Source organism: Lissotriton vulgaris, chromosome 2_1 (assembly GCF_964263255.1).
Source record: "Lissotriton vulgaris chromosome 2_1, aLisVul1.2, whole genome shotgun sequence".
In the NCBI taxonomy this organism is placed as follows: Eukaryota; Metazoa; Chordata; class Amphibia; order Caudata; family Salamandridae; genus Lissotriton; species Lissotriton vulgaris.
The window spans coordinates 1,873,320,879-1,873,340,876 of record NC_141687.1 but is presented as its reverse complement, the minus strand read 5'-3'; the positions used below and the strand labels follow the sequence as shown (position 1 = coordinate 1,873,340,876).

General features: G+C 43.9%; 1 protein-coding gene across 1 annotated transcript in view; it reads left to right on the top strand.

Annotated features, from left to right (window-relative positions):
• The first annotated feature begins 1,528 nt into the window (after positions 1-1,528).
• SYNM (synemin) overlaps positions 1,529-19,998 on the top strand; it is a 131,836-nt gene continuing 113,366 nt past the window's right edge. The window contains exon 1 of the mRNA XM_086958076.1: positions 1,529-2,457. Within this exon, the coding sequence (XP_086814202.1) occupies positions 1,657-2,457 (801 nt within the window). The 5' untranslated portion in view covers positions 1,529-1,656. The remainder of the gene's footprint in view (positions 2,458-19,998) is intronic.

The window sequence follows — 19,998 nt, the reverse complement described above, 5'->3', positions numbered from 1 at the left end:
AGCTCGGTCTGCGCTCCGCAAGTCACAGTGCACTACAAGGGTTCAGCATAAGAACCCCAGTCCCCGAAACCATCAGAGGAACCCTTTGTAAAGTGTGTATATCTCTCCGTTCCCGTGTCATGTCTCAAACAAACGTCCCTCAGTAGATAGCATGCCTTCTGGCGAGCGACTGTACCCATCAAGAAACCCCCAGAGCGTTGACTGTACACACACAGAACTCTGAATCAGCCCAGACTAGGTAAGCTGTGGCATGTATGGGGGTGCATTCTTGTTACACCCCATTCGGCATTTGAAGGAGGTCGGTGGCCCTCTGGGAAAACCAAAATCCAAATGAGATCCTACTGGCCACACCAAACTGTTCATGGCTGTCCAGTGGCGTAAGCCCCCCCCCCCCCCCTCCACCCCCCTGCAGAATGAGATGAAGGGTCCATGAGTCTCCCATACCTCACAGATATCCATTGGCCATGGGCTCAATAGGGCCCCCTGAAGTGTTGGGCTTCCCCTGCACTGCAGGGGCTGAAGGGACCCAATGCCATGCGTCACACCTTTATCCAGGTTTGACGTTTTAGCCAAGAGAACTTTGTAAGATTGCATGTGTAGCACACATATACAATATTGAAATCGAAACTACAATTACCAAAGTGCAATGTGTTGCTGGGTAAAAAGCTAGGACTGGCATGACTTGTGGCAACCTGGCATCAATGTGCAGAGATGCCCTGCTAATGGAAATGTGCTAAAAAATAACCTACTGCAAATGGGAAGTTGTCAGTAGACATTTCTGATAGCTAAGAATATACTAAAGTGTCCAAGCCTGGGGCGCTACTCAGGCGTTCATTCTTTTTTTGTCAATGAAATGAATGTGCTGAACTGTGTCATTAAAGCATGTTATGCCAGCTTATTATCTATCTTAAGAATTTCGCCTCTGAATAGTTATTCTTGCAAACGTTTGGTCAAAATAACGATGCGCGCATTGGCATTTATCCTTACCAATGTGACTACTCAATGTTGGTCTTCATCAAAAACTGGACTTGATAAATTGCAATGAAACAGTGGATTATTTCTAGTTTTTACTTTTCACATTATAATGCTCTAGCTTTCAGGAGTTGGAGATAAAAATTAGAGCAGTGAAATCAATATGTGACACAAATTGTGGGATTTGTTTTCCGCCTTATAAACTGAATGTATCCGGTTTGCCGCTTTAGTTATAAAAAAAACTACCAATCCGCGCTGTTTTTGGTCAGCTACTCGAGTCTCAGCTTCAGGCTTTTAGTTAGACAACTCCTTTTTAGCAAGCCCAGTCTGCAGTTCGAACTATGGAAATTAGTGTATTGTGATGCCATTTATGTTTTAAAGAAAATCACATTCCTAATCACTTGGATTCATTCAGCTTCCTCTTTTCGCTCGGTATCCCTCAGGGCTCCAGCAGAGGGCAGTGTCTCCTTGTCCTAACAGAGGATGGAATCTGTCCCTGCTGATGAGGAGGCCTGGTGCCAAGCTCACTCCTCCTCGTATAACTTTTTCCAGTGATTATTATTCCAAACTTGGTGGCGGGTGCAGGCGAAGGCATCGGTGCTGGCAAGTGGTGCAGCAGAAGCAGCACAAGTGCCACACCAGCTCTGCTGAGCAGAAAGAGCATCCTCCTGGAAAGACCTAGCCATGTTCCACTCCAGAGCTGTGGTGATGGACGAGCAGGCCGTGCAGCTGCAGGAGCTCAACAGCCGCCTGGGGGTCTACCTGTCCCGGGTCCGGCAGCTGGAGCAGGAGAACCAGGTCCTGGTGGACGAGATCGAGAGCCTGCGGCTGGGCCGCGAGGTGGAGTGGAAGCGGGGCTACGAGGCCGAGATCTGGCAGCTGCGCCGGCAGGTGGAGGAGCTGACCCTGGAGAAGTCCCGCGCCGAGGTGGAGCGCGACGGCCTCTGGCAGGAGTTCCAGCTGCTGCAGCTGCTGTGCGGGGAGGTGCAGGCCATCCGCACGGAGCTGGACCGCGAGCTGGACCGCCACCGCGCCGACCTCCAGCAGGCCGAGGACGGCTGCCGGGCGCTGGAGGAGCTGCTGCTCCGGCTGCAGGCCGAGCACCGGGCCCTGGCCGAGGCCTGCGAACACGAGGTGTCCGAGCTGCGGGGCGGCGTGCTCGGCCTCACCGTGCAGCTGGTGAGGCGGGAGCACCGCGCCGCCCCCAGCCTGACCCTGCACGAGGTGGAGAGCTACGCCGTGCAGGTCTCCGAGTCCTGGAAGGAAACCTTCCGGCAGTACCAGCTCAAGGTGGAGGAGCTGGAGGACATGATAGGAGCCAGCGGGGAGGACCTGGCAGGCGTGGAGGAAGAGAAGAGGCTGCAAGTCCTGGAGATGGGGGAGCTTCGGAGAGAGGCGGCGCAGCTGGACAGGATCCGCCAGGACCTGGAGGGAGAGCTGAGGAGCATGAAGGAGAAGTTCATCGTGGAGGTGGAGGAGTACCAGGTCTGTAGATATGTGCGGTACCAGGTCTGTAGATACGTGCGGATGATGGCATGGCTGCCTTCCGTGCAATGCCACCCAGCCCATGCACCTGCCCTCTATTCCCTGCACACTCATTCCACGATTAGGGACATACAATCTAAGCCTGTCTTCATTCTCCTGGCAAGCTGTCACCCAAAACTCTCATTTGAAGTCACGAGAATGTGCTGGCCCCATAGCAATGAAACTGCCCCTTCCAGTGTAATGCATCTTCTGGCACGGTTCTGGTTCGGTTCCAGTTCTGGCACACTTCCCGTTCAGCTCCAGTTCTGGCACTTCTGTAGTTCTACTGTGGTTCTGGTCTCGTTCTAGGTCTGGCAGTGTTCTCGCTGTCTCCCAGGGGTCTAACAGGGATCCTTTTCACTGAAGGTGCTGGCCCTGTTGGCCTGGCAGCTTTATTTGTAGACCCCATTATAGGTCATTTACGGCCACGGCACTGTGGTGGTATTGTTCAAACTCTGCCATTGTGTGTTATGTTCTAGTTTCTAAAAAGTGACCATGTTTGCAAATTGTGGCAGTTTTGAGGTTTTAAAGACATGCTGTATAGGTGTTATGCAAGGCATGGAAGACTGCATGGATATGTGCTTGCGGCAGACAATGTTCATTTTAATCTCAAGGAAATCAACCGTAAAAATCGTCCAACCAGACCAAACTGGTCCACAAAGAGCCAAAACAATGGCCCACGCACTAGCCTGTCAGTCCAGACATAGGGTTCTGATTGATTTCCCAGTAGGCCAGTTCTAGTCTGTCTAGTCCTCCCATTTCTGAAGCTCATTTGGTTCTGTTCCAGTTCTGTCACTGCTCCAGGTCTATCCCAGCAACAAAGACTCTTTTAAATCTGTTTCAGTTCTATCCTTATCTGGGTTCTGTTCTGGTCTTGGTTTGGCCCAGTTCCTATATGTTAATGGCCCACGTGGTTTTCCTAGATGGCGCCAGTCTATTTATGTTTCCGTTACATATTAGTTCTGGTTCTCATCCTGTTCTATCACTGCGCGGTCCCAGTTCTTGCACATCTGGCTCCTATCAGTTTCTAGGTCTCTTCTGATTCTGTTTTATTTTTGCAGTGATCAAGTTTTGCTCCACTTCTATTATTGTCCTGGTTTTGTCCCTTTTCTAGCACAGCTCTGTGTATGTGCATTTCTGACACTAGTTATGGTTCTGATTCAACTCCAGTTCCGTTGTTATTCAGGTTGTTCCCATCTGGTTCTGTGGTAGTTGTGCACTTGCTTTGTTATTGGCCAGGTTCAGTTCCATTTATATAATTTTTCTGTTTTGCTGTCATTTCTAGCACAGTTATGTTTCCTGCCCAGTTCTCTCCCAGTCTGTTCTGGAACAGTTCTGTCTGACTCAGTCATTAAACTGCTGTCTAGTCTGGTATAGGAATACTTTTTTTCTCAATGAAATCATGCAACTTGACATGTATACGTAACTGACTCTACATGCATTTCACTCACCCCCAAGCAAGACTCCTTAACCATAACCCTACACCTGTACTTGTAACCCCTCCCCCCGCCCCCAACACTGATCCCGAGTCACAAACTAACCATTATCCTAAACAGGGGTTAAGTGTTTTCCCTTACCCTATCCCAAGATCTGGGGGCAATCTCTTACCTCACCCCTTATCGTAGTGTTAACCCATTCTACTATCCTTAACTTCAGACGGTTTCTAGTCCATGCCCATCTCTTAACCTAAAATATTCTGTCTCTATCCTCTTCCATTCTGGTACCTTTACTCTAATATTGTCTGTTTTTTCCAAACTTCTTTCAAACGATTTTATTTTTCTTGTTTTGTGTATTCTCACTTTTTGTTTTTCTCACTTTTTTGATAGACATCTTTTTCTTCTTTTATATTTAAAAGGCAGATTCCGTTCTTATTTTGTTTCTGTCCTGGCTGTGTTCCATTTTTAATAACTTACTGGCTTTTTTTTCAGTTCTTATCTCTTTTATAGTCCAGTTCTGGGGATGTCCTGTTCCATTTTCATCGCTTCTTCTGATCTGTTCCATTCTCATTAGTATTCTGGTTTGCTTCGGTTGTGGCCCTCCCCCGGTTATATGCTGCAGTTCTAACCTGGCTGTTTTCTTTTGGACATTCGCCCTGTTCTTCCTACTAATACCGATTGAGACAGACTTGTCATTCCTTTGGCAGTCTCGTCACAGAGGCCATGACCTTCTTGGCATCATAGTCTGAACTCTCAGACACCTGCATATATTTGAAGTTTTCTTTTTGATCGCCAGAAGTTCGAACTGAAACGGAGGATTTCAAGTCCCTTTGGTGAATCCAAAATTCACACCCTGAATTCTCCTCGGTGTAAGCTGTCAGGTTTGATTGCATTACAAGTAGACTCATTACTTTAACCTGGAGCTACAAGTTTAGGGTGTGAATTTAAAGTGGCTGTTATACAGGTGGGAAGTGGGACTACCGTCTGATTAGCATGCATTGTTATATAGTTTACACAGACATGGTTCTAGTGAGTAATCACTTGGGATCTGTATTCTAATCTGCACTTGAGTAACAGGTGTGACCCTGGGCTAATTATGTCATCTTCTATTGTTATGTGGCCTCTAGTTTGCCAAAGGTGGAATCTCTTAGAAACAGGACGGCCCCAGAATTAATCATGAGAAAAAGAAAAAGGTTATTGAACTATTCCTTCCATAGGTTATTAGCTTTTTACTGCGCTGCGCATTACATAAGAATGTGGCATTTCCAGTTCCATATATAGAAATGTTTATTTATGTGTAAAATTGGATCAGTTAGGTTTTTATCTCCCAACGAAACATCAACAAAGTCTTTTAGCTGCCGCTCCTCGTTATTTCGATCATGATTATGTTATATTCACCATTTTTGTTAGTTTCAGATGACTAAATGTGGAATATGGTTGGAGGCTTGTGACTGCGACCTCAGATGTGTATCACGCGCCTCGCAACAGGCGTAATCACGGGAAAATAACACACATACATTCAACACAGAAAACATGCGACAGACCATCTTTGTACATCGACAAGAGCCACGACATAGCAGACACCATACTGCTCAAAGCAGCACGGACTATTTACAAACCACCACACACAGTTCCGAAAAACACACACTGAATTCTTGTCTTATATCCAGCAATGCCCTGCACACACCATCACACACGTCAATAACAATAACATACACATACGTGCGTCACTGGCACCCCCTCAGGCTTTATGCCCCAAACATCAAATCACACATCAGCCGCTCCAAGAGCAAGGTGTAGCTCCCCGAGCGAGAACAGGGCCACAACTCTAAAGACAACAAATCGCCACACGCGGAATGAGACTCCAGTTACCATGGTAAGCTCAGTAACAGGTGGAAAGCCACCAGCCTGCAGAAAGCACCACAGTTAGTGATGGCGTCTATTCACGCATGCTCAAAAAAGCCGAATGTTGGGAGGCACACGTAAAGCGAAAACTATTTCTGTTTCTTATGAACCACGAATGTATCATTTGTAGCAAGGCTGGGCAGATTGGGGAGATGTACGAGATATCGGATATCGGAGTTAGGAAGTTGTGTGTTCATTTTGTCGCCTCGGCAGTTAGTCGTGTGACCCTGTGACTCCTTGTTACAAGGACACCTCGTAGCTAGAAATGTGTTTCCAGTTTTCAAATCATTGTATTAGTTTGTGATTGGCCCATGGGCTCACGTTAACTACACCAACACTATCAAGTTCAGAATGCACAGGTGGGTGACGTGGGGTGATTGGGGAAACACAGCTTCAGTGAGCTGAGAAGAGTACTGGATATCACTCAGTGGTACCCTCCATGTTATTCCTCCCTGAAATCAGAAACTGTGCTTTACACAAGATGGCTGCCTTCAGCTCACTGCTCTACACATTTTAAATGCTTAGCATTTTCTCCCATAGGCCATCCACCTCTCAAAACAAAATATTTTGACGAGATTTCGATTTCATTTTAAGCAATGTAATTAATAAAAGTGATTCCGCATAACCTTTTGTCATCCCTAGATCTTAAGATGCATCTAACCACAGCTAAAGGTTATATTGTACTATGTCACAAAAGTTTCCAAATACTGACTACAAATAATATTACCACCCAACTGAAAGCGACTAATTGTGCCTTGCAGAATGCCTATCATACCATTTTTCCAAACCAACTCACTAGCCCGGCTTTTCAAATAACCTCCGGGGTTCCTCCGTCCGCTCTCTAGCTAAGTTATGGGATACCCTCACAGGTGATTAGTGCGCTATACAAATCGGCATAATATAACTGACCTTTTCGATGATAGTTTTAATTCAATGCAACATCTCTCAGTAAATCCTCGCACATGTTGAGGGCCATTAAGAGACTTCACAGGCCCTACAGACAAACTCCATTACTATGCCTGTTCTGCAGGTGGCACCATGATGCCCCTCTCTCAAGTTGCTTTGGTCCTTCCCAGGCCCGAGATGGAGCTAGGAACTCGCGGCACTAAATGCCCCAATAGCACACTTCCACTGGTTCCTGGTATGTTGAGAAACATCTGGGGCAGGAGGCTATTTCAGAGGCCCTGCAAAAAGACAGAAACTGACAAAGAGCGAAGGACTCACTGAATGTGAGTGATGAGCCAAAGGCTCTCACGTTACTTAAGATCTTCAACTCTATTTGCATCTCGTGACTCTTTTTTACATCTTGTGACTCTAATTTATGTCTTGTGAAACTAATTTGCATCTCAGGGACAAGAACACTACGGAACGCTTCCTGGTTAATGCTGTCAAAAGTCACTGACAGATCCTCGAGACTTTGCAAAGTTTTGCTTACAAATTTTCTGAAAAAGGCAGATTCAAATTGGCAGAGTAAATATTGTATTACTTTGTCTGCAATATATTCCGTGTGTGGTGCATTTAATAATTACACTTGAACCATATAGGTCTTATTACCCTTCCATAGTGCTGTAAATACCATATATTAATAATACACAAATTCATTGTATTCTTCATATTGTTCTGTGGTGAGGTTGTCCAGTCCGGGGGCTCTAATGTCATCACTGGCCATTGATGTAACAGCGGTTTATTGTCTTCAATAAAGAAATGCATATTTAGTTGGCTTCTGACTGCTCCATCGCTCCACACTAATGTCAATTGTTTTCTTTGGTTGCGGCTGGCTTTGTTGCATCAGAAGTATTAGTGAGAGATCAGTGAACGTTGTGAGGAGCAACTTTGTATTTTGTATTCAACACATTAGGATTGACAATATTAGCCTATATTCTATGTAAGAGCTTGAATTGGAGACTGAGGAACAGTATGTGGAGAGTTTTTCGGAGGGGTGTCGATTTCGCAAAGTATAGATAAAGTCATTCATTTGCCTTATTTGCAATTTGTGAGGGGAATATTGGAGTCTGCACAGATCTGTCTAGTTGTACATTTAGAAATGAATTTAAACCGCTTCCCTATATTGTGTGAGATGTTTGTAGTTCATTACTTTTTTATAGACAATGTCAAAGAAGTCAGTGGGGGTTGTATATGGACCAGGTGTATTTATAATGGCTCTCTCCGCTGACGAATCTGCCAAAAGTGTCTGTGATCCTTTTATGGGTTTGAAAGTAGTTTTCAGTTTTACAAATGAAGGTTACAACACTTCTAGAATGGTCATTGTGAGAGGAATAATCCCCGTGGGCTTCCCACTTTACTGCAGAGGAAGTTTGTGTTCTAGGGTGTAAGAGTGTGTCTTGTAACATCGCGATATCAGGGTTATGCCTTGTAAAGAGTTGCCTCATCATCCGGGTATTATTAAGTCAGCAACCATGCTAAATTAGGTGTCTAAACATAGTCTTGGAGTTCCCCGTTGACCAGCCCCAGTATCTTTATCGCCTACAATGTCGAGTTGTATTTAGAGTGGAAGCTGATACACTGTTGTATGCAGGTGCCGAGTTTGCCAAGAAGATGTCGCCGTCTTTGTGCAAATATTGCCACTTCTCGCTGCCCTCGAGATGCCTTCAAATGCCAATGATAGGCCCTCCTAACTTTAACCAGAGGTGGCATGGAGATGAGTGTCAAAAACAACCATCCACCATTTACTCATGCTACATGCATGAGAGGCCAAGGGTGCACAGCAAACCCGGGGTGTCATCTTAGTAGATGAATCTGAAATGTTTCAGCCTGGGAGGGTTACCTGTGATAATACTTCATTAATATAACTGTCATTTACAAGTCCATTGAGTCTCTGCTGCGTTTGGCATGTTAACCAGTTAGCCGATGTTTATATTTAGATTGAATATAAAAGCCTAGTAACTTAGCTAGTCCTTTCGTTTTTGGGTACTTGAAATGCAGACAAAATAACTAGCCGCTATTTAAAAGTAAAATAAAAATAAATACAATTAAAAAGCACACTTGGAACAAGGTTCATCACTGGGATAAAGGAACTATTTTTAGGTGGATGTAAACAATATGCACAGGCATTGTGCAGTCACACAAAGTGTATAGAGACAGTGTGTAAAGTGACCCCCATTCCCTATTGATGTATTATGCACTGGGTGAAAGCAATATGTGAATGCAATTAAACTGACCAATGGATGAAGCCTTCTGTCCAAAACCCCCAATTCGTATGTATATAATATATGGAATTTATGGAAAAACCATAGTCTTGTTAAAGAGCTAAGTCTGTCCCAAAGATAAGTCCTAAAAACTAGCTAGAAAATAGTCAGGCAGCAACTTTTTAAACAACAGTCGTGTTAGGGAATTATTTGCTAAAGAAACCAAATTGAGAAATAGTCCATAAAAACTACAAGACACAACTATGAATCCCACAATTGAAACAACCATTGGAACAACTATTTTTTCCTATAAAGCATTGGAAAATTCCCTGTAGTGCTCGTTTTCCCTTGAGCAAACTAATTGTCCAACGAAAGTGGTTCCAAATTGTTATGGAACATCCACTCTTGTTGCAGAACAACCTTCTACCATGGGTATTGGCCCGCCATAGTCAGTGGGCATAATCCAAGTGCAGAGCGGCAGCTCAGCTCACATTACATGCCACATGAAAGTGCACTCTTATGTTTCTATCTGATTTATAAGCTGCACATCTCGCTTACATCATGGGCTGATAATTGACCATAGTGTGACATGCTTTGTATAGTGGGCTAACCCTCTCATCATGGAAAAGGAGTTATATATGGCCCCTGTATAGTTACTGGGCTAAAGTCCAAGTGCTGAGAGGCAGGTCACCTCACAGTGGGCGCTACTCGAAAAGTACACACTCCTGAATGTATCTGACTTTAATGCTGTACCTTGAGTACACTACGAAGCGAAAATAGGCCCTAGGAGGTGTGCAGTATGACATGTTTTGTATTGCGAGTTCACATTGTGAACATAGGGAAGGCGGTATATGTAGGGTCTGTATAGTTACTGGACTACAGTCGAAGTGCTGAGACGTGCCTCAGTTCAGAGTGTGGAGTGCATGAAAATTACAGCGCAGGCTGATAATAGGCCAAAAAGAGGTGTGCACCATGACACTGACCATTTTCATTGAGGCACTTAGGATTAGCCACGGGTTTTCTATTCGAGACAATTTATATGTAATTTGTGTTTCTTTAAAAGAAATCTTTACCTCGGTCTGTTTTTGGTGCTTAAGGGTTTCCCTGTGGATACATTCTGCCTTGCAGTGGGCCTCAGCAATACCATGTGGCAAGAATTACGTCTGACGAATTGCAAACGAGAACAACAGATATCACGTCTGTGCTCAGAAAGTCCACCTGGGCACACTGAGGCGGTGTAATGGGGCGCATATACCACTGCGCACAGCTCAAGTCAAGCCATGCAGCGTTCAAACGTGTAACACAATGTTACACCTATAATTCTGGAAGAAGGCTGCACGACTGAAAGGTTAACGTTTGCCATCCATTTTAAGGAAGGGGAAGTTAATAGGTGTGGTTCCAGTCGGAAATTTCCTGCCTTCTGGCTTTCTATTCTAAGTCTAAAATGGACTGCAGAGCAGCCGATAGATTTGAAGGAGTCCAACCTAAGCACGATGAATGGAGGAAGGAGCTTGGAGATTCGTTTAAGGAGAAAAGTGGCCATCAAGCATCCTAAAAAAAATGTCAAAAGCTTCAAAGTGGGAAGTCATGTTTTAAACACAGTGCACCCTATGGGAATTTTGATTTTATGGATTCTGTATTGTATGTGTGTCTGACAGCTTCTGCCTAGTTTGATGCATTTACGTGAAATCTCGTCAGAAAAAGCAGACATCCACATGAGTTTGATGATCGATTTTTTACCGTCTTTTACAAAGTGAACTACCTAACAATAATGTAGCAAGACCATCAGATTGGGACTCGGTGCATTTTACGAACACTTAGGTGTAATCAGTCATTATCCAAAGTTTTAGATTGCTGCCACTCCACATGTGTGCCTCCTAAAGCAAAACGGCCCAACTACTTCTGCACTTAATATAACATTCAAGAATGGAAAGCTGACAGAGCAGAAGGGTTATAGTTATAGAGCGCGCAGGTCGCCCGACTCTTTGTTTTACCAGATTTCACGCACTTGGGCCTATGACGTGTTTATGACAGTATTTTTGTGAATCGGGCGAGTTTACACACCACCATCAGTAATTCTATGTGTTTTCTTACCACTATTACCAGAGTACCTGACTTACCACAGGTACCTATTTTCCTGACGGATCAGGAGCTAGCAGTGGACAGAAGATAAGCATAACCAAAATACTTTATACATTTAATAGCACTTTATACCTTTTGTAATGACCACAGACACCTGAAGGGTTTTAAAGTTTTTATATAATAAGTTTAAAATCAGAATGCCATGAGGATAAAACTAATACAGATTAGAATATCAATAATCAGGATTATAACTATAATGTAACTGTGAATGAGAGCAAGCACCATTGAGTGTGAGTGGAAAACTACTGGGTAAGGGTAACAGGGAACATGCTATTCAGTTTTCAGGCTTATACTAAGGTAGGTGAGTTTAAAACATAATAATCAGTGAATTGCTAAAGTCCTACAAGTGATTCAAACTGACCTTAGTCTAACTGCTAATTAAGCATAGATTCTAAACACAAATAAAATTAGATCACACTAATTTGGTAAACAGTTTCAATAATGTCCTATAGGTAGGGGAAAAATGGAACATAGCTAATAAACAGTTTTGCATATAAGTCTAATGGAGATGACAGAGAGAATACCATGGGCAAGGATGCTTTATTAAAAGGAAAAGAAGGAAAGAGAATAGATAGACGGACACCCACAATTATATTTACCTAGGAAGGGAATGAGGACTAACTAACCCTGGCCACAGGTCAGTTGGGGAAAGGCGAGGACAAGGACCCTCAAGGACTTAGGATGCCAATAGGCGAGCAGGTACAGCTCATGGACAGTCAGGACAGGATACCCCTCAGGATTTGGATCAGGACTGGGCTCACCAAAGGGCACGACCAACACCTGCAGCTTCGGATGCAACGCCTGCGCTACTCCCTCTCTGCACGGAATCCGCCAGTAACCCCGATTGGGTTCTCGAATCTCCCAGCAAAGTGCTTCGCCAGCACTTAAGACTATTCCACCCCTTGGAGTTTGTGGAAATTACGGACAAAGTGCTCCGCAGCTCTCTGTATCAATCACCTATAGAGTTCGTAGGGTCGGTGACAGGTCAGCTACTCGGACAAGTCGGACGATTTCTCTAGCTAAAACTAGGCTAGTTATACCATTTTCGGGTCCCTAGACCACCCACAAATGTTGCAAGTGACATGATCCCCAACTTAGGATTGGTCAGGAGTGGCGGTTAGGTCACTGTCACCACCTAAAATTCCGTGTTCCCATAATTAATATTCAATTTTCGTACCCACCCCTTACATTCCAGTTCCCATGGCATGAGAAAGGTGTAAAACAATAGAATACACATAAACTATATACATTTGTATCAGTTTTAGGTCAGCCGAAATCTTCTCCCGGTACAAGTAAGACTTTCCCAGGCGCATCTCAGCTTCAGAAGCCAGCTGGCTTGGTTTTGCTTCTGCGCGGTGCGGGTTTTCCCTCATCACGTTATTAGGGTGACATGGGTTTCAAAGATGGAGCGGCTCCCCACTCCCAGGCCCATAGATACGCGGTACATGAAAAGTAAGCGAAAACAAATTAGAAACATAGAAAAAATGAATACACTGTACACCATGATTAGCTGCACTGCACCCCTTACTTTATAATATCTATAGCATTAGGGTTTTAGTCAGAAATAGACAGCTAGACTAAAGCGGCAGTAGCAAGCAGAGAGCATGTCAAAGACAAAGCGGCCATTTTAGCAATACTGCGCATGAGCGAAAAATCCCTCCAGAACTACGAGTGCGTCACATCACATGGGTATGACCGACGCATGCGCAGACTGGATTTCTGCGAAGCAGCGATTCTGTCGTATGCAAGCCTCATTAGGATTAATAGACACATAGGCAAGCATCTCTGGGACACCCGCGTGTAGTGTGAAAGTGCAATATTAATGACAAACAGGTTGATTAATAACATTATAGATTAGGCGAGGTTCTTGAATGTGAGCAAGTCGCTTTACGTGCGAATCCTTGCTCCATCAATAGCGCCTAAACAGGTTCGTGAGGAAGCACTGGTCACTATATGAACAGGGCCATGAGTCAAGCACAGCGATACCAAAGGGGATGATGGACGGAGCGTTGAAGCAAATCAAACACTCACCCCCAGTCAACTGATCTGGGTTTAATCCATCATCGTTCTTTAGCTCACTCCACCACCCCAGTTCAGACATGGCCATATGCAAATCAGTCTGACCCTGTGCCTCATGGAAACAGTCCAGCCCGAACTGCCAAGCCATGTCTTCCCTGGACCAGAAACAAGCATCCTGGGACCGGTTTCTGGCTAATCAGCCGGCATCAGCCTGGCTAGCTTGAATCCAGTGGCAAAGTGAGCAAGGGACCCACGTCTGGGCATACCCTGCCAACTTAGGGCGAACAAAGCAATACCAAAGGGGATGATGGACGGAACTTTGAAGCAAATCAAACACTCACCCCCAGTCAACTGATCTGGGTTTAATCCATCATCATTCTTTAGCTCACTCCACCACCCCAGTTCAGACATGGCCATATGCAAATCAGTCTGACCCTGTACCTCATGGGAACAGTCCAGCCCGAACTGCCAAGCCATTGTTACCATGGACCGTAAACTAGCATTCCGGGGACTGGTTTCAGGCTAATCAGCAGTCAACAGCCCGGCTAGCTTGAATCCAGTGGCAAAGTGAGCAAGGGACCCACGTCTGGGCATACCATGCCAACTTAGAGCGAACAAAGCGATACCAAAGGGTATCAAGCACAGCAAGTTGACCCTTATCCTTTTATTGGTTGCCAATCAGTAGATGCTTTTACAAGCCTTTATTGCCTCTATAAAAACCTTTGTTTTCTCAGAGGGCTTATGTTTGCTGGAGATGTGGAGGGGAAAAGTCAAAGTAACCCTCCAGGATGAGTGCCAGTAGCTCAGTTTATTAGGTTAGAACACCAGGACCTGTCTGAGTTTCAATCCTTGAGATCTTCATCCCAGGGAACCTCCCACAGATTTAGATAGGGTGGGTTCCAGTTCATCCTCCCCTGAAAAATATATTGAAATAGTGGAGGTGGTACAAGCCTTAAGCCACATAGGAGACAATTTATGATTTCCTCCAGTGCCTAATTTGGAGAACTTGGAAGATTTGTTTCCTCGATGTGACAGGCCACCATCTTTGACTCTGCCTCTTCTTAGTAAGTTGAAGAATTTGATTCTTCGAAAGTGAAAATTTGTGGAGCACTCTAAAATTCCCAAATAGGATATTCTTCCACATTCTGTTAAAATGGAACATGTTAGATACCATAATCAGTCATACTTTGGCCAGTTCAGATAGTTGTTCTCCTTTGGATCTGGTGCATGTAAAGAGGAGAGTGTGTTGAAAATGTTGTTTTCAGCAAACAGCTTGGTGCTCGGAGCTTGAACGTATACTGCTTATTCAACACTGTTTTTTTGTCAAAGACTTTTGAGACCTTATGTGCTGCCATGCAGGAAGGAGATAATTGTTCTGATCTTTTGCTTCATATGGAACAGCAAGCAAGGTTCCTTTCAGATGTTTCCTGTAATGTTACAAGATTTCATGCTATGACTTCAGGGACGCCAGTTTTGGCCAGAAGGAATCTCTGGATGAAGGACTGGAAAGCTGACACGTCAGATAAATCTTCTTTATTGAAGATCTATTTTGAAGGGAAAAACTTTTTGGAGATCAACTTGATGTAATGGAAATAAACGTTTTCAAAGATGGAAAGACATACCTTTGTATATAAAGGCACGTTTTTGAAAACTTTTGGTTCAGTTGAGACTCTTACAAAATCTTAAACAAAAATCAATTATTCCAGCAGAGATTGGAACCAAAATTGATACCACTAGTTGTTCGATAGAGGTCTGCTAGAGGATTCTCATTAAAAAGGACCCAAGCCCTCACTCACTCACCTAGGTGGCGTTCTTCATCAGTTACCTGCTCACCACTCGCAACTCCCATATGGTAATTTGAGTGGACTCTCTCAGTCAGAAGCCCATTTGGAAACCTTTTATGACAAGAGAATGATTAATGTTTGGTAAAGAGTCTGAGAAAGTGAAAATAAAATTCCCTAGGAGGTTTGCTGAATGCCTTTATAACCCTGGCAAGATAAAAACTGAAGGGACATGATAAGGATGATGACCAGTAAACACTCATTTTGAAGCTTAACATGTTTCGGCCAGATTGAGTAGCCACATACAACGACACTGGCGTTCATCAGGATCACAGACCTATCAAATAGTGTACTTGTGCTCTAGTTCTAATCTCTACTAAGATGAACCGGGTAAATGTGCAGACAAACTACAAATACACTAGCTTAGCAATACTTGGAATTCATTCCCAAGCGATTAGCCTGTAATTTAAGATAAGACCGAACAGTTACCAATGGCTTCAAGGCTGTCAGTTCCAATATTACACTTGTCTCAAATTTTAAAGTGTAAACACCATTTTTTGCCCCACTGCAAACTTGCACCATACAGGAAAGCACGCTCAAGTGCAAGTGTTTTGTATGCCTTATAATTTGCTTCTACTTACCCTACTTTACATTGAGTGCCTCCTAGATGGAGCACTACAGTAAGGCTGTATATTCTCACTTTTAAGGAATTATTAGTATCATGTTTGAACGTGGACATTCTGTTTTAAACTTCAAGGACTCACCTCATGAACCAATGGGACAACATACTGATCATCAGCGCACCATCTCAGACATGAGCCCCTTCCTGCAGAAAAAGGGATCAGAAAGTCCGCGTCTGACATAACTTGCTTAACGACCGATTCCTCAAAAGTTGCTGTTTGTGGTGGTATGGAACTCGCAGGCGGTAGGAATGTAGATTTATTCCAAAGCCCTGTTTTGTAATATCCCAATAAAGATTGTGGGAGTCCTAGAAGAATGCTCTCAGTCAAACCTTTTGGAAGACCACGGCCAATTCTACCCATATATTGAAAATCTCTGTCCAAGGGGTTGGGACAAAACCAAGTGCCTTTTTGAGTACAATTGGTTGAATATTAGTCAGGAACTAGTCTGTCTGGTTAACCTCTAAATTTAGAAATCTCCAAATTTAGATCCTGTTGTGCTGGGATTCCTTCCACTTACTCCTCAGCACCATTTGTATATTCTCTGTTCTGTTTACCCACTGGAGTTTTGTTGTGGCCTTTTATTTTCCTTTGGCCTGTCTACGACCCCGTACTAACAAAGGAGGTCATGAATGTGGGAGTTGCATCCTCGGTATGGAAGTATAAGGTCCTGGACAGTACCAGTTTGGGTCATTGGAGGATATTGGGTACCATGCAAATGTGATGGTCCTGTAAAGTCCTTCACCCCACTACTGTTTCGGTCACCTGAACTGAATGGCCTGTTCTGAGGGGTGGGGTGTTGACTTCTTTGTTGAGGATTTGATTGATTGAATTTCGTGACATAAGGGTACGTTGTCTCATGGAAAATCTGACAAAAAAATCTCTTCTTGTGGAAAAAGATTTAAGTTTAAGAAATCAATGATGAAGACGCACTATTTGTGGCAGACAGGAGTACCTAAGCAGAAGTCCTGACTATTGTCCAGATGATGCTGACACATGTGCTGTTGAAGGTCGGATGCAGAGGCTTCTCACCAATTGTGAAAAAGATGTAGTGGTTCAGTAGGCACTAAACATTATCAAGAGAAGTTATTGCATGTACTTCAACTCTTCTCCTCCAGATTCAAGAGCCATGCCTGCTCCCATTCCATGGAATGTTTCAAAGCACCAAGCATTGTGGGAAGGATAATTTTAGTTATCAAGGAAAGATGCCATAATTTCTGTATCTTTGGGGAAGAAAAAGGACCTACTTGATTGTTTTTCTGCTCAAGAAAACTTCAGAGGGGTTTTGGACATTATTACGTTTGAAAAATGTGAATACTTTGGTGTCAAAAATACACTTCTTGATAGAGTCTCTGAAGAAGATCACCACTATTGTTATGCAACAGGAGTATCTGGCTATGTTAGACTCACAAGATCCATATCTCCATATTCAGATCCATGCAGATGCTTGAGGTTTGCAGTGAATCTTGTCCATTTCCAGACCAGATTGCTTCCTTTCGCAGTTAAATTTGCCTCCCAGATTATTCAACAAAGTCCCTGCTTCCCTGGCAGCATTACTCCACAAGGAAGGAATTCTTCCTAATCCATATCTAGAAGACTGACTTCGTCATTCTCCCTCCAAAGAGCAGTTGTTAACGAATATGAAAAAGGCATGCTGTTCTTTAAAGAGCACAGTTTCTCGAAAAACATGGAAAAGTAACATCTATTCACATTTCATTGGAACGAGATTTGTAACAAATATATACAAGATAACCTTACCAGAGAAGAGGATAATCAAGATTCCAAATCATGCCAGGAATTTGCTCTCTCAATCCTTGTCAAAGGCAAGAGTATGATTGCAAGTACAAGGGGACATAGTAATAACTGTATTTGTAGTCCTGTGGGCCAAGATCCATTTACAGCAAATTAAGAAGCACAGGAATACTATGTCCCAGGACCACGACCTGGAGATTCCTTTGACACCCCTTAAAAAACAAGTACAAAAGTAGTGGCAGACCCCTCTCAACTTGCTGAAAGAAATCCTTTAAGCATCTCCAGTATGGGCGATTATGACAATAGATCCCAGTTGCCTGGGTTGGGATGCCCGGATGAAGTATCAAGTTTTATAGGCTGTAAGGTCACATTATCAGAACTCTCTCTTCCAACCGGAGAGAGCAGGAAGTGATTTGTCTAGCTGTGATGGGATCTTCTGCTCTTCTAATTGGGAAAGATGTCCTGATTAGAACAGACAACATGACTGCAAAGACAGATATCAACAGACATGGGTGGTGCGCCATCGAAAACTCTGTCCATCATCTCAGAACAGATTTTCTGCTGGGCAGAAAAGAAGATGAACTCCATTTCAACAATCCACATTAAGGGAGTGATGAACAAACATGCACATTCACTAAGCAGGAGCTTTCCTTCATCCCAGAATTTTTGTCTGACTCCAACAGTATTTTCTCCTCATTGTCAGGTTTGAGGAAGTCTTCTTCTGGATCTTTTTGCCAACCAGGAGAATTTTCTTTTGCCAAGGTTTTGTTCGAGGGGGAAAACAGAGGGAGCTCGGAGGGGTGAGGCGAGGCTAAATAACAATCTACTGCATATGCTTTCAAAGGCTCTTATACACCTTTCTCCCAGTCCACTTGAATTTGAGGTTTCTGGTTCAGACGAGGAGTGAGAGGATCATTAGTGATGATTGCTCCATCATGGCCCCACTCGTCCTAGTATCTTCTGATTTCATGGAGTTGGTGCTACCAACAGTTCCTTCCCCAATAACCTTTCCATTATTACATTGGGATATTCAGGAAAGGCTGCTCTTAGCGGCTTGGAGGTTGAATGGGTAGGGCTTATAAAGAAAGGTCTTTATGATCACTTGGTTTTGACAGTACAAGCTTCCAGAAAGAATTTCATTTTGAAATGTTACTCTCACTATTGGATTTGCTGTAGGAAGTATGGCGCCGCTAGTGCCCAGCCTGACATGGCTTCACAAGGCTGCCTCGAGTGGGCAGAACGCGCAATGGCACAAGAGCACTTCAAAGCGGGCAAAGACTGGAAAGCCACTGCACTCCCTGTCAAAACATACCTGTAGATGTCTGGTCCACCAGTGGATGTCCCATGCCTCCATTCTTCCGTTGAAAGTGCCATGCTGGAGGCAATTCATTAGCCCATCTCATTCCTGGGAATTCTGTTTGCCAGAATTCCCTCTACATAATTATGTCCTGCCCCATCTAAGATGGCCTCTTTGCCTTCTTCACATACCAGTTTTTTCCCAATCCAAAATGGAAACTCCCATTTCTGATGTAATTTCCTATTTTCCATAGTATATAAGGTAGCGTGTCCTTTCTCCTTTGTGTCGCAATGCTTCCTAGTGCTTTTTTAAAAACAAACTTTATTGGGTTTTTTTCCGTCTTTTGTCCATATGATACACATACCATGCTTACGTGACATATTAGAGTACACTATTCTTCCCATAAGGTCTCCACGCAAGTAGCAGTATGTACATCAATATTCATAGTCGGAGAACTGTAAAAGCATATATTACAAACGAGAAGAAACAAAGGATTTTCTCCATATCCTAACTGCCATCCGCTAGGCCGTAAAGCATGTGTACGTACAAAACAGTTCAGCTATAACCCTTAAATACCCCCCACCACCTCCCTTTGTTAAAAACCTACCCCCCTCCCCAGACTCTGACTATATTATATAAAATCCTAGCTGCAGATTTCCCTCTTCCCATATTTCTGTAAATGTATTAACTTATCGCACCATTTCGTTCCGACCTATCCATACATGACTACATGGGAACTTCATGCTTTTGTCTATTGCTGTGTATGTGGAGCGTCGGGACATCATCAGGATTAGCATTTTTGTGGGTTTCCACCACGGTGTCCCATTCCAGAGAAATTGGGGTTTTCCACAGGCCATGGGCCTCCACTCTACGCAGTGCCTTGCTTTCAGCCATTGCCCACCAGGTCAGTTCACTATGCCACATGCCCACCATGGGGCCCTTGATTAATTTCCAACGCATAGTGATAGACCTCTTTGCAATTATGAGTGCCAAGTCCAGAAAGAGCAACTGAACCTTGTAGGCCCTTTTGTGCTTATGGATGGCTAGTAAACATTCCAATGCCGCCCCACCTATTGAGAGATGAGTAGTTTTCTCTATCAAGCTCATAACCCCTGCCCAAAAGTCATCAAGGCTTATAGTATTATGTCGTCAGCATACGCCGACACCAGGTGTGTCGCAGTGCCTATAGGTAGACCGCATTGTGTAGTCTCCAATTGGAGGCGGAGTGCCAGTGGTTCTAATGCCAGGATAAATAATATTGGAGATAGGGGGCATGCCCGCCGTGTGCCTCTCTGTATTTCATATTTGTTAGAGATTAGTTTCCCAGATCAGACTCTTGCCGTT